The 13,912-nt window shown below is 38.5% G+C and overlaps 1 protein-coding gene across 1 annotated transcript; it reads right to left on the bottom strand.

The window, feature by feature from the left end:
* Positions 1 to 589: 589 nt before the first annotated feature.
* Positions 590 to 13,627, bottom strand: LOC149998611 (microtubule-associated serine/threonine-protein kinase 4-like). The gene is made up of 4 exons (XM_090291191.1): positions 13,019 to 13,627; positions 4,048 to 4,149; positions 1,683 to 1,817; positions 590 to 681 (listed from the first exon to the last, which is right to left on the bottom strand). Exons 1-2 carry the CDS (start codon positions 13,625 to 13,627, stop codon positions 4,132 to 4,134), a joined length of 627 nt encoding a protein of 208 aa, XP_090147317.1. The 3' UTR covers positions 590 to 681; positions 1,683 to 1,817; positions 4,048 to 4,131.
* Positions 13,628 to 13,912: the final 285 nt, after the last annotated feature.

Below are 13,912 nucleotides of genomic sequence, written 5' to 3'. Positions count from 1 at the left end.
CGCTGGTTTATAACTTCATACGTTGGGCTTCCGTGTAGTTTTATTTTCTGGAATTTCTAGTTATCTTTTGTTTTAAAGTAGTTGTATTCCTCTCTAGTTGTAGAGGGAAGCCGAGCATGTGCGTCTAAGCCTCCATCTTGGCCGGAAGTCCCCCTCTCTACCTCTTTGTGTGCTCGTGGTCTTGCTACCATCACAGGTGAGCGTGATTAAAACCCACGGCTAACAGGTCTTCATCGGGACATGCCCTTCTCCACTTACCCACCAAAGCATTAGCTTGGTCACTGCTTCCACACATCCCCGCCCCCAGAACAAAAGGCCCTATACAGAAAAATAATTCTTGCTCTGTGCTTAAATTTAGGCAGGCACCTGGAATGCAGGTGGGTTAAGAGACTTGGCAGGTTGTGTGCCAATGTGTGCTAATGTGGAACGTTCAATACATCTATGGAATAATACTTTCAGATAAATTTAAAAAGCAAAATCAAGCCTAAAAACATTAAGAGTAGAAACCCTATGACATCCGCAGGAGTCCCATTTTGAAGCTGGGATGCGGAAAGGTAAAAGAACAGAAACGCAGTTACCGAACCTCTTACCTGCTGATGTGCTCCTTCGACATAATACGTAGCTATAAGCACAGCGAGCAGCAGTAAACAAGACACCACAGTGTTTTGACGATGCCATAATCTTAAAAACATATTTTAAAAAATTAATGAAATAGCTCAGTTTCATTTTCAGGATTCATCATTCTCAAAAACAATATCCTGTCAAAGCAGTTCGGTTTTTTTAGCTCAGCTACAGGATCAGTTCTTTCTGGGATGAGCTCTTTTGTCCTTAATCACTATGGTCTCTTGGGGTATAGAAGGGGTCCAGGGAAGATACATGGCTACAGAACTCAATTTTATTCCCTTATCCAAAGACTAATCTTATTTACACCAAACTTCTAATTAGGAGAAGCACTGTAATACACTGGAGAGCACTGGCCTTCAAGTCAGAAGACTTGGGTCAGAATCCCAAGTTCCTTAAATACTGCACTTGGAGTAAGACACTTAACCAGTCTGATTCTGTTTCTTGTTTTAAAAATCATGATAATCATATACTTGTTTTAGCTTCTTTATGGAGTTGCTTTAAAGATCAAATGAACTGAAAAATGTTACAAAATGTTTTATTAATTGTAAGTATAATAAAAATGCAAGATATTATAGATAATAACTTGGAAAGGCAAGTCAAAAATGATAAGGCAAGTAAAAGTTCCACTTCCTCTTTATGATGTCTGAAATAGGGCTTACAAGTACTAAATTCAAGATAGAACACATTTTCTTGGCAGTCTTTTCTCATTGGCTCAAACTGTCAGTAACAGTGCCACGTATCCTGAACCTTGTCCTACTAAAGAATCAGTGTATTCAATATACACAGGTCTTCCTCCTTAAAGCAAAGCCAGAAAAAAAATCTCGTTTTCAGTATTCTGTTTTGCATAAAAGATTCAACATGAGATAGCGGTCAACTGTCAATAGTATGTTCCCTTAACCTATTTTTCTGCAAACTATGGGAAAGGAAAATAAATATATTCCCATAACATTCTAAATTCAATCCATTTCATAAAGCAGGTGGCAGGGAGTAGGAGCTTGCTGAAGATTTCTAAAATTAGTAAATAAGAGTTATATAAAAGATTATGGAAGACTCTTTACTTTGAGGTCCATCCTTCAAGATTACTAGGATTTCCAGAGAAAAATACTGCAAGGTAATGAGTGGCTGTCTCCACAGGACAATATTCTGCCTTTCTTCCCGATCCCTCTTCTTCTTTTCATTCATTGAAGAGGGATCTGAAAAACATTAGTGCGGAAATTAAAACAAAATGCTCGCTTTTTCCAATCACTTTCATAATTCGTCTACTTTCCCATCCCACATTTGAATGACGGCATATGAACCTCAAAAAAACAATGTGGTTCACACTAGGACAACTCTTAACATTTTTTATGCAATTATCTTACTGTTAGGACACAAGTTTCTCTTTTGTACATTACTGGAATACTACATTATCCCACCTCTACGGAGTGCAATTTAGCTTATATCGTAGAGCAAAGTGATTTAGAGCTCAAAATGTGAAGGCAAATTACTTCGTTCCAAATCCTGGTCTTGGCGCTTAACTAGTCCTGTGACCTTGGGCAAGTTGGTTAACCTGTCTATGCCTCAGTTATCTCTCTCTGAAATGAAGACGAAAATAGTACTTACTTTATAGGGTCATGATAAAGATTAAATTAATTCATATAGTAAAGCTCTCAGAAGTTTGACCCTTAGTTAAGGGCACAATTAAGGTTAGTTATTATTGTCATCATCTATCAAAATTGCAATACACATAGAGTAGCCCCACCTTATACATGGTTCCATTTTCAGTACCCATGGTCAGCCTTGGTCTGATTCCAGAGATCAGCAATTCATAGGTTTTAAATTGCGCACTGTTGTGAGTAATGCGATGAAATCTGGCGCTGACCGTGCTGTCTCTGCTACCTGCTCACTAGTCACTTCGTAGCTGTCTCGGTCACCAGATGGACTACTGCAGTTACCACAGTGCTGGTGTTCAAGTAATTCTTATTTAACTTGATAATAGCTTCAAAGCACAAGACTAGTGATGCTGATAATTCGGATACGCCAAAGAGAAGCCATAAAGCATATGAATGCATGAAAGAAAAACAGCATATTTAGGGTTTGGTACTATCCATGGTTTCAGGCATCCTCTTGGAATGTTTCCCCCATAAATAAGGGGACCTACTGTACCCTGTAATCCAATAATTCTATTTTTAAGAATGACTAGGTGTAAGGAGAAATAAGTTTTGTACAAGCTTATTCAATGAGGCATTATTTGTCCTAGCAAAAGATTATAAACAACTGAAATGTTATCAACAGAGGACAGAGGGATGATTCTAGTATGGTATACTCATACAATGGAGTACTAAGCATCCTGAATAAAGAACAAGGTCTTCATGTACAGTTATAGCACAACCTCTGGCAAATATTTAGTAAAAAATAAAACCTGTGGTAAAGAAGAAGAGTATGTCATAGAAACATTAATTTTAAATTTCTGGGGGTGAGGCAGTAGGGGGAGCATATATAAATGTGCTAGTTGAAAAGACAAAAAAACATGTAAAAGCTACTAATGGGAGAGACCGTGACATATACGATGCCTATCTCTTAATCCTGAAACGCCTAGTGAAACAATGTAAAATTTATTGGCAAAGTAACCCAGAAGGCAGATCAGTGCTACAAAATGTGTTCTGCAAGGCCATTCAGTGATCAAAGCAAACATATGGCAACTGTTTCAGATAGCTTACACCTCTTCCAATAGAAGAAAATATCTGCTATAATAATATTACCATACTGGAGTGTAATTTGTGATGTGTTTGAGATGCTAAACAATCTAGAAGTTAAAAGGAAATCCATTACAATGAACAGAAAAGGAAAACCTTTCATTTTCCTTTAATATACAAAGGAAAGATTTTTGTTAAATCATCTATATAAATAAATTCTGTAATTTTCAGGGTATATGTATGAATAAGAGTCAAACATACTGCAATTTACCCCACAAATTTCAAATTTGGTTAAAATATAAATTTGTCTCAAGATTTTGAAATAAATCCACAATAATCATATTCTGACTTTTTTGATAATTATATAATTTAGGGTTCCTGTAATAAGTAAATTTATAATCTATCTCTAAAGTTACAAAATAGCATCATGAAATTGGGCACCAAATACTTTTCATACAATAAAATTAACAATAATAATCTTGTACCTAGAATACTAAATGTGACGGTGGCCAGGCTGCCTCGACTATCACTGTGAAAAAAAATCACCTTATAGGCCCGGACTCATAATTTAATTTACTCTGAAGAGTAAACAAAATATAATTAATCTTATATAAGAACCTTGTATTATTACATAGAATATTATTTTACTATAAAAATAACAAATAATAGATATATTTCTATTTTATTCCAGTGAAAAGCATATAATTTAAACCCATAGATCTTCTCCCTCCAAACTGCCATACTTTACCTGTGAATTTTCCATTATATTGTTCCTTGTTCATTGCTACACGTCTCTGGTCACAATTTTTTCCATTCTCTGCCATTTCATAGATCAATAACTCTTGAGGAGCTAATAAAGCAAAATAAAATCCAGTGATACATTACAGTATTCCCTCACTTATCACGGGCATTACATTCTAGATCCCCCCGTGACAGGTGAAAATCCACGAAGTAGGAACCTTACGCTTATTTTAGTATTTATATATATTTTAAGGCTTTATAAACCCTTCCCACACACTATAAAGCTTTCCCAGTCCCTTATTAACCTTTCCCACTCCCTTATTAACCTTTTCCACACTTTTACAAACACTACTTATGTTCTTAAACACATTCTATACTCTTAAACCTACATAACTTTAACAACATATGTATACAGTACTGCAAAATCCCACAATACAGTGAAAAATCCACGATAAATATAATATTTTTAAAAATCCTGCAATACAGTGAGGCCACGATAAGTGAACAGCCATATAGAGAGGGACTACTGTACATAATTCTGCTTTGCACCCGTGACTAAATAAAACTGCATACAGACACAACATGGCAGTACTACCATATCTTTACCTGAACAATGTGTTTACTTTATTTGTAGTTGGAGTAGTTAAGGTTAAATGAGATCGTAAGGGTGGGGCCCTAATCCAATAGAACCAGTGTCACCAGAAGATGAAAAGAGACACCAGACACCTCTCTCTCTGCAAGCACATAGAGGAAAGTCCATGTGAGGACACAAGAAAGCAGCTGTCTGCAAGCCAGAAAGAGAGGCCTCATCAGAACCCAACCCTGTCAGCTCCTCAATTTCATATGTCCAGACTCTGAAACGGGGAGAAAATAAATGTCTGTTGTTTAAGTCAACTAGTCTATGGCATTGTTATGGTAGCCCTAGCAGACTAATCCAACACTGATTAGTATAAACAAGGGGAACCAGATCACAGTACAGTAATATTTTTCTTGGTAATAGTAATAAATTGGTATTCTGGTTTGTGAACTTGGTTAGAATAATTCCATCCTCTGGTGTCCATTCAGATATACACTTACTACTTCAAATTTACAAGCTAAAAAGCTGAGAAGCAGACACTAAAATGTGGCATCTATACCAAGATCCAGATGCCCTGAGTGGACTAAACTGCGTAAGCCAGACCGTCTTTTATCCCAGATATACCCTAAGTATTTTGCAGCCCGTGTCTTCAAATCACAACAGTGACTACTCAGGCTAGCATTAACATACCCTGTTAATCTTACTCATTATCATTTTCAACATCATAAAAGGACCAATTTTATAGGGGAACAGAAAAACTTGGTTCCCCAAAGCTGCCAATACATCTTGATGGACTTCAGGTCATATCAGAGCAAGCAGCCCGTGGACTTGGTATGTCACCTGTCTGTATTCCACACCCTAGGCCGAATGCATTCTACCCTATTCTAATTCTATTCTCCTTAACTGAAAGTTGCTTTATTTACTGGAGCTAAAAGAATCCTTCCAGCATCATGTATTTATTAGCTGCACGACTTGAGTAACTAATTTAAGCCTTTGCATTTGAGTTCATTTGTAAAATATCCCCATTTCTATATTCATGTCATCTTTAATTTGTGTGTGTGTGTTGGTTTGGAGTATTCTCAGTAATTTAGTCTCTCTACTTCAAGAGAAATTATAGATAACTGTCATGCACAGTGACAGGTACACAGCAGGCACTTAATGTTAGTTTCTCCAAGCCCATTTCACGAATGTCACAATTTCCCAAAATAATCATAGTGAATTCTTCCCTGAGTAGTCACTTACAGACACTTGTTTTCCACATACTACACATGAACTTGCAAAACTGGTTTCCAGAGAAGCAGCCAAAGAATCAGAAAAATCTTACTTTGTTATGTTGGATAACAAAAATGAATTATCATCAATCTAAACATTTTGAAAAGTACTAAAAGGACAATTTGTTAAAAATCATTATGGAGTAAAGGGCTCTAGCCTACCTATGCAGCTAGGTAGGGTAAGAGGAAGTACTAATTTTTAAGGAGAGCCACTTTTCACGGTGGAACGCAGAAGCATAAATTTTGGAAATCTATGATGGAATAGTGCGTGGGAATAAATCCAAAAGGACTGAACTCTCCTCAAACAGGAACCTAGAATATCTTCCTGATATCCAACGGAGCTTACTGTGCAGTGGAAGTGTTGTAATATCAATTTTAACAGCATGTATTGAGAATTAAGTTGTTGAAATAAACTCTATAGGTCTGTGGATGAGATGAGAAGGTAGAAACAGGAAAGCATAATTCAAACATCCAATATAATTTTCATTGTGAAGACATATCTAGATACAAGAAATGCTTTAAAAGGCTGTAAACTTGCAGATTTTAAACACAGCTGAAGCATTCAAAATAAAAGGTTGACCTTAAGATATATGGGTTTTTTTGTTTGTTTCTGGCAGAAGTCCTTAGAAAATACTGCTAAAATCAGCTCACAAAGGTTCTTTGTAGGCTGTACATCGGTGCTAAGACTATAATAATCCATTCATTTTAAACATTAGCTGCATTTGTAATGCAAACACTGTGAAACTAAATTATTGTGAGTTCTTCAAAGAAACACAGAAACATTTAAGGAGAAAATGAAAACAGCAACTCCCTGAGTAATAGAAGAGCTACTGGGGAATTTAACAAGATGAAAAGGAAAAGCAAGTAAGATGAGTGAAACCACTGATTCTAATTTTCTTAGCCACTGTGTTGCAAAATAAAATGAGCACACTTCCACTTCAGAAAATAATCTATCCAAATGATCCCACTTTCTCACATACAAAAAAACTAATAAAACAGATTTTCCCATATAAAGCATATAAGGCAGCCAACTTGATTAGTATACCTTTCTTGCTTTCAGAAGTGTGTATCCTTAACTGGATTATTTAGTAACTTCGGTCATAGACTACTCCAAAATAGCTGTAGATTTTCCTAAAATTATTAAGATTAAGAAATTGCAATTTATTCCTGGAAACTTAATAAATAAGTGAAGAGTAACATATCTTGACTAGTGAGGCTTTGATACAGCATAAAGCCAAAGAAAACTCAAACACCACGCGCAATATCAGAGTGACTATCAGATCATCTGACTCAGAGTCAGACAGTATCTAACACATGCTTGTGGCAGTTCAAGAATGTGTTCTAAGAAGATGCATTATTTGAATGAGAACATATGAGATAAATTCTCTGAATCTTTTTGAACTTTCTAAGTCTTGGGGAATTCAACAAATTAAAACTCCAAGTTAGGATAGAATTTAAGTGTTCAAAATCTCAATAAATCTCCCAAAAATGGCTTAGTAGGTTATGAGGGTATACATTTCCAGCCTAAACTGTTCCCCATATTAGTGAAGCATGAAGTACACTAACCTATGGGAAGGGGAACCACCAGGTGCTGAGAGGCTCTGGCGCCAGAGCCGGTAGGAGACATACCCCGGAGCTTCGGGGCCAGAAGCACAGCACAGAGTTCCTGTGCGCACGGTGGGGGGAGGGGGGTGGTGGTCACAGATGGCAGATCAGCTTCCGCTGAAGTCAGCTCTGTGCGCACAGGCTTGAAAAGCACTTGCCCTGGGACCTGTCTGTTTTCTCTGACTGCTCTTTGGAACCCCCGGCCCGTGTGAAAAAGGCCCCGGCTAACCTGCTGAGGCAGAGGGGACCATGTGGAGCAAAGGCATCCCAGCCAAGACCGGCCTAGCTAAAGAGCCACGCTAGCCCGGACCAGGACTGCCCAACCTAACTCACAGAATCACGAGAAATATCAAATGAATTTTTAAATCACGAAATTCTGGAGCTAAGTTGTTACACAGCAAAATACTCAATAGTGATAACTGCTACAGTGAAAAGTAAGGAAATTTGGGAGTGTGTATATGCGTGTGGATCGTGCACAATTTTTCACAAGGTGGGTAAAAGAAGCTTTCTCTGAGAACTTAACATTAGAGAAAAGCCACGGAAAAACACGGGGAAGAGCACTGTAGGGAAAGAGGAAAAGAAGTACAAAGCCTTTGAGGTGGGAGCCTGCGGGCATGTTTCACCTCCCAACAGCTACTAAGGTTACTGATTGATTCAGATACTTAAATTTATAAAAATTATAGAGTTTTGCAGGTACAGAGATTCTAGCGATATCTGTAATTAGTATAAACTGAAGAAATTCCTCTACCCACAGAAGCAGCGCTAAAATCTCCTAAAAATTAGATCTTAAAAACTTACAAGGGGCAGGAGAACCTTGTATGCTCTCCTGATTACACAGCTTTTGCAATGTGGAGACTTCAAAGTTTCTGGAAGGAAACAGACTCAAAAATGAGGAAAGAAGAGGTCAGTCAGATCCACCAATTCAACTTTACTGGACTTTATTCTGTCTTCTAGACCACAGAGCAGCATCTGACAGAGCTGAACATTTCTTAAAAGAATTCTGAGTAAATCACATGCTTGATACCCAGCCCCCTAAAAAAAATGACAAACCTCGCTCACCCCTCTGCCTCATCTGTGTAGCTGTAACCACTTTTTATTAGTGTTGGATTTTCTGATCATTCTTTCTTCAAACACTTATTTATCAGTGTCCTTTGCTGGCTCTCATTTACCTGACCTGACCCATTGCCAGGTTTCTCCAAGTGACTTATCTGGTTCCATAGTTTAAAATACTAGCATGGATTTGTACTTCCGGTCCTGAGCTCTAGATTAGTATTCCTAATAAAGTACCACCTGGACGATTCCCAAGCATCTCAAATTTAACATGTTCTTTTTAAAACCCAGCCTCATCCCTCTTCCTCTTCTGGTAACACATCCAGTCCTCCCCAAACCCTCCCTCTCCCGGTGCTTGGCACAACCATCCACCCAGTTATACCACACAGAGAAGCACAGCTATCCCTGACTCCTCACATCTAATTCAGGCCCCAGTACTCTTCCAAATATATTTAGCATCCACCCACTCACGGCTCTCCACTTTTGCTACCATCTGGATCAGGCCATCTTCATGTCTCCATTTCTATTCTTGCCCCTTCAATTCATCCTTCACATATGAGCAAGAGTGAACTTCATATAAATCATATTACTCCCTACTTGAAACTGGAGAATGACTTCCTATTGCTCCCAGATAAAATTCAAACTAATTTACATAGCCTGGAAAACTACATAACCTCAACCACACATGTGTTTCCTACCTAACCTCGTATCACGGTATTACAGGTGTACCATGCCAGAGTCTCAAACAGGCAGATATCCACATTCATTCTCTCTCAGACCCTTTGTTGTTTCCTTTTTAACATTTGTTATGCTGTGTTTATTCTTTCACTTCTGTGTTTATGTTTTTCTCTATCAGGCTTTCGACAAAAGTATCTGTTTGCCTTTGTTTTCACTGTTTTCCCCAGAACCTAGGACACAGGTATTTTGTTCAATGATTGGATGAATGAACAGATGTCAATGCAAAAGGATCGGATCTTTCCATGCAAAGACGTAAGCACTAGAAGACATCCCTAAACAGCAAATCCCCCGATTTTAATTCTCAAATTCCGTGTTATGGCTTACCCAGATAATGCTGTGGGGAAAGGGAAAAAATCCTTCCTTCCTCCGGTTCCTTTTGGCTGGCTGAGGAATCAAATCAATGAGACAGATTGACGAGAGAAAATCAAATTTAACTCCCCAGGCACGGGAAGCCCAACTACATCACAGAGTTCCCGCGCACACGAGGGATCCAGAGACAGAAAGGGAAAATGCCGTATATACGTCATTGCGAGCTTAGGATGAGACGGGCACCTTGAGGCTTGAGTGTCACTGCCAGACGATTAGAGCAGTTGTTCCGTAAGCAGTAGTTTGCCCTGCCATACAGACAGGTCAAAGGAGGTTATGTCTGATAATCTCTTATTGTGGGCAAGGCCTCTAATTCAAGTTCTTCTAGAGGTAGTTGGGGGAGGAGAGGCAGGAGTTTCTCTATCCTGCAGGGGTCTCAGTTCACTTCAGCTCAAAATAACCTTCATACCACAAAGGCACACCTTGGGGTGACTCATTCTGGATCCCTATAATGTGAACTATTAACAATAATACAAAAAGGTTAAGAAAATGACCTATAAGAATGACTCATTTTGTTAAGAATCCCACATGTAAAAATCCACAAAATAAAATTGTGTATATAAATACATCTATTTACCGAGATCTCATTAATAATACCAAACAATAACCAAGTAAGCAGCGACACAAAGATGTGCTTTCAAAACAGGGTTGGGAAAGAGTTCATAGCAACTGCTCAGCAGGCCACAGGATGACGACAATGATGGTAATCATGGTTAGCTGTATGCCAGGCACTATTCTAAATGCTTAATGTAAATCTATTCACTTAACCCTAACAACAAAAACACTGACTACATTGTCAAGGAGGAAATGGAGACAGCAAGAGGCTAAGTAATTAGCCCAACGGTTGCGCAGCAGTAGAGCTGGAATTTGAACCAAGGCAATTTTGCTTCATAGCCTTCTTGACTCTTATCACTACCTACCCAGTCCTTTCAGAAAAATGTGTAAAGACCCCGGTTATTGTTACTAATGAACCTCAAGAACAAGAGAAAACATCACAAAGCATTACTAAAAAATATATGTACTTTTGGAAGACTCCTGACAAACTCCACAGCAATTAGTTACATCAGCTGGGATAGGATTACTCAATCGGTTGCTCTTGCTTAATTTAAAAATGCCTTAAGCTTTAAGAACATCTTTTATCTGATACAGAAAATTATCACCTATTCAAATTTCCAAAACCTTGAAGAGCATATTTTAAAATGAGCTTTTCATAATAAGGGTTTACACAATACATAATATCAGTTCACTCTATACAAAGGTGCTTTCCAGACAATTAAGTTTCTTGAAGCAATGAACTCCTTAAAAGTTTAGCCCCCCCCCACCAAATATTTTCAAGTCTTTGTGAAAGCACAGTATTAACCAACACAACAACAAATTATCACTTCCATTCATCTAGTTTGCTTCTGAGGTTAGTCTGGATTCTCTAATCTGGAGTTTATTCCATACCAGAGAGAGAGAGAGAGAGAGAGAGAGAGAGAGAGAGAGAGAGAGAGAGACCTGCAAAGAGGGTGTGGGCAAAGCAGCAGTGATAGTAAGTACCTGGCACTACAGGCTCTAAGAAAGGGGAGAGAGACTAAACAGGTTTTGTAAAATCAATGGAAGCAAAAAGAGTTCCCAAGAAGACAGAGAACTAACTCTTCTACATTGTCTATTTACCCAGAATGAAATAATTACAGAAGTGATTGCACAGATTAAGAGAAAATTAACATAACAATGATGAAATTACAAACAGCTTGGAGAAATTTTTTTAGCAGGAGCAAAGTAATAAATACAGCTTCCTCATGCTTAGTAGCAACAACCTTCACTCACTGAGACATGTTACAAAGATCCTGTCTTTTCCACTTGCCAGAAAGAAGACATCTCGATACCTGATAGTAACTAAGCATCAACTCAGAATAACTGTTCTGAAGAATAGAACTAATTTTCTTTCTTTCTAACATTCCACTGCAAATCTTGCCAAGCACAGTATTTTTGTTTTCATAGAATTTACAACTCAGTCAGCTAAAAGGGGGGTGGGGGGGGAGGAATGTATATACACATATAGATTTCTTTAAAATATGAGAAATATTTTTTAAATTTAATTTATTTTTAGGGGGGGCGGAGGGAGGCAGAGAGGGGGAGAAACATAGTTCAGTGCCTCTGGCACACCCCAAACCAGGGACCTGGTCTGCAGCCCAGGCATGTGCTCTGACTGGGAATCGAACAGGCAACCTTTTGGTTTGCAGACTGGATGGAATTCAATCCACTGAGCCACACCAGCCGGGGCAATACATAAGAGAAACCATTTTAAGGCAAACCAGTAAATATTACCAAACCGTATAAAGATGCCTGAAGACAAGTTAGCAGAACAGAAAGAACACTTGGGAATCTCATTTCCAGTTCAGGTACCGGCACTGCCTAAGCCGTATGACTTCAAGCAAGCCAATTACTGATTGTTTCTGGGCCTCAGTTTTCTCCTGTTAAATAAGAATCTAACTATATGTTCAGAGAGGTTGCTTCTACTTCTAAATACTGTGTTCAGTAGTTTTCAGTGAAATGATAAAGTGTCTTACTTAATATAAATAAGGCTATTTCTAACCTTTATTTAACTATATGTAAGCACCGAAAGCTTCAGCTTCCTCTGCACTTGTAAATTCTTATGTGATAATACATGACGACCAGAAAAGACCAGTCTTAAACTCTCAAATGCAAAGCTATACTCATTTTCCAGTCATCTACTTATCAATCAAGGTGACTAACTCAATGTTTTACAGTATCAAACTATTCCTGGCTAGCTTTTATTGCATTCAAAAGTAGGGCAAAGATCATCGCGGTAAAGTGTATAATAATATTTTCAGATAAAGAGCACACAATATAAAACATGAAATTCTGAAACGATGCAAAGCAACAGTATTCTGCACTTACATATGTCCATATTTCAGAGTAAAATGACAATATTTTCATTTATATCATGATTTCACATTTACTATCTCAATCACTGTGACAATCCTATGAAGTAAAGTGAGCTGTATTTTTATCAATACAATCCAGACCAGCTCAGAAAGTCAGGTAACCTGTCAGCCTTCACTTAATAAATGCTGAACCTGTACATCAATCTAGGTTTTCTGATTTAAAGTCTGATGATCTTTTGCAATCCTAAAAAGTGGTTAGAAAATTTGAATCATCGGTTCCTGAATAACTTAATTGAACAAAAATATAAGGTCAGGTTCGGCAATTATAGTCAATAAGCAAATTTACCAGATGTTAAAAATAATAATAACCTCTAATTTATATAATTCCACATCTCAAAACTCTTGTCACCTCGTCTCAGACAAGTGTGAAATTTTTTTCTAAATAAAAATATGTAAATTAAACAAACTGATTAAACTCACTGATTCATCTGGTTCTGGTGTTTCTGCTGTCCCGCTATTATAGTTTCCCAACTGAGCCATTTCTTCCAAAGGATCCTTATTGAGCCCCAGCTGGCTGATGATGTACCTGGGAATGTCAGTTTTAATACCCTGTCCTTCTTTTGCATGGCCCTCCGCTGCTTCTAATAGGTAGTAAAATTCTTCAGGATCAAATTCCAGGCACTCTAGTAACCGAGCAGGGCGGGCAATAACAATCAGGATCTTTCGGACTAGCTGTTTTATAAAAGCCAATTCGCCACTTTCTGAACGATCGTGGGCCTCCTGTAGCAACTTATCTAATTTGTGCTGTAATTCAAGGAAGTATCGTGAGGTGATAAGACCCTGGTGGGATTTATCCAAGCAATCTCGAGCCAGTTCAATAATCTGATGGTGAGTGAAACTCAGCACTCCGTCTGCGAGGGGAAGAACGTGGTCAGGAGAGTAGCTGGTGATAATTTCCTTCAGGCGTTCTTCCATCTGAGCTGTAGCCTTCGGGAACCTTTCTTTGTAGACGTGGTTCATCATAATTATTTCACGGTCACAGCAGGCGGGAGCACGTCCGGGGCTCAGACTTCGAGAACGGGGGCGCATGGGCGTGTTGCTGCATCTGTTCTCTGCGGCAATGCTCTCGGTAGTACAAAAATGTTTCGATAAGAAGTGTAATTCATCCGGTGTTGGTTGGTATGGTAACTGATGCAACTTCTCCTGGGAGGAACAGGATGAAGACACCGTGGAGCTGGGCGTGTTTGTCCCATAGCCAGAGGAGGGGAGGGAAGCCAGGGACCAGCGGCGTCCATCAGTCCTGCGTGCAAATGAAAAATGGGCTGAGGCACTGGGCACTGATTAAACTAGCTATAGGTTAACTGTTAAAAGGCA

Source organism: Furipterus horrens, unplaced genomic scaffold (genome assembly GCF_987537825.1).
Source record: "Furipterus horrens unplaced genomic scaffold, mFurHor1.1.pri manual_scaffold_11, whole genome shotgun sequence".
Taxonomy (NCBI): Eukaryota; Metazoa; Chordata; class Mammalia; order Chiroptera; family Furipteridae; genus Furipterus; species Furipterus horrens.
This window is presented reverse-complemented; position numbering and strand designations above follow the sequence as displayed.

Bases quoted from the DNA above. Each gene is read 5' to 3' on its own strand.
- LOC149998611 (XM_090291191.1), bottom strand. From the start codon at position 13,627: ATGCGCCCCCGTTCTCGAAGTCTGAGCCCCGGACGTGCTCCCGCCTGC.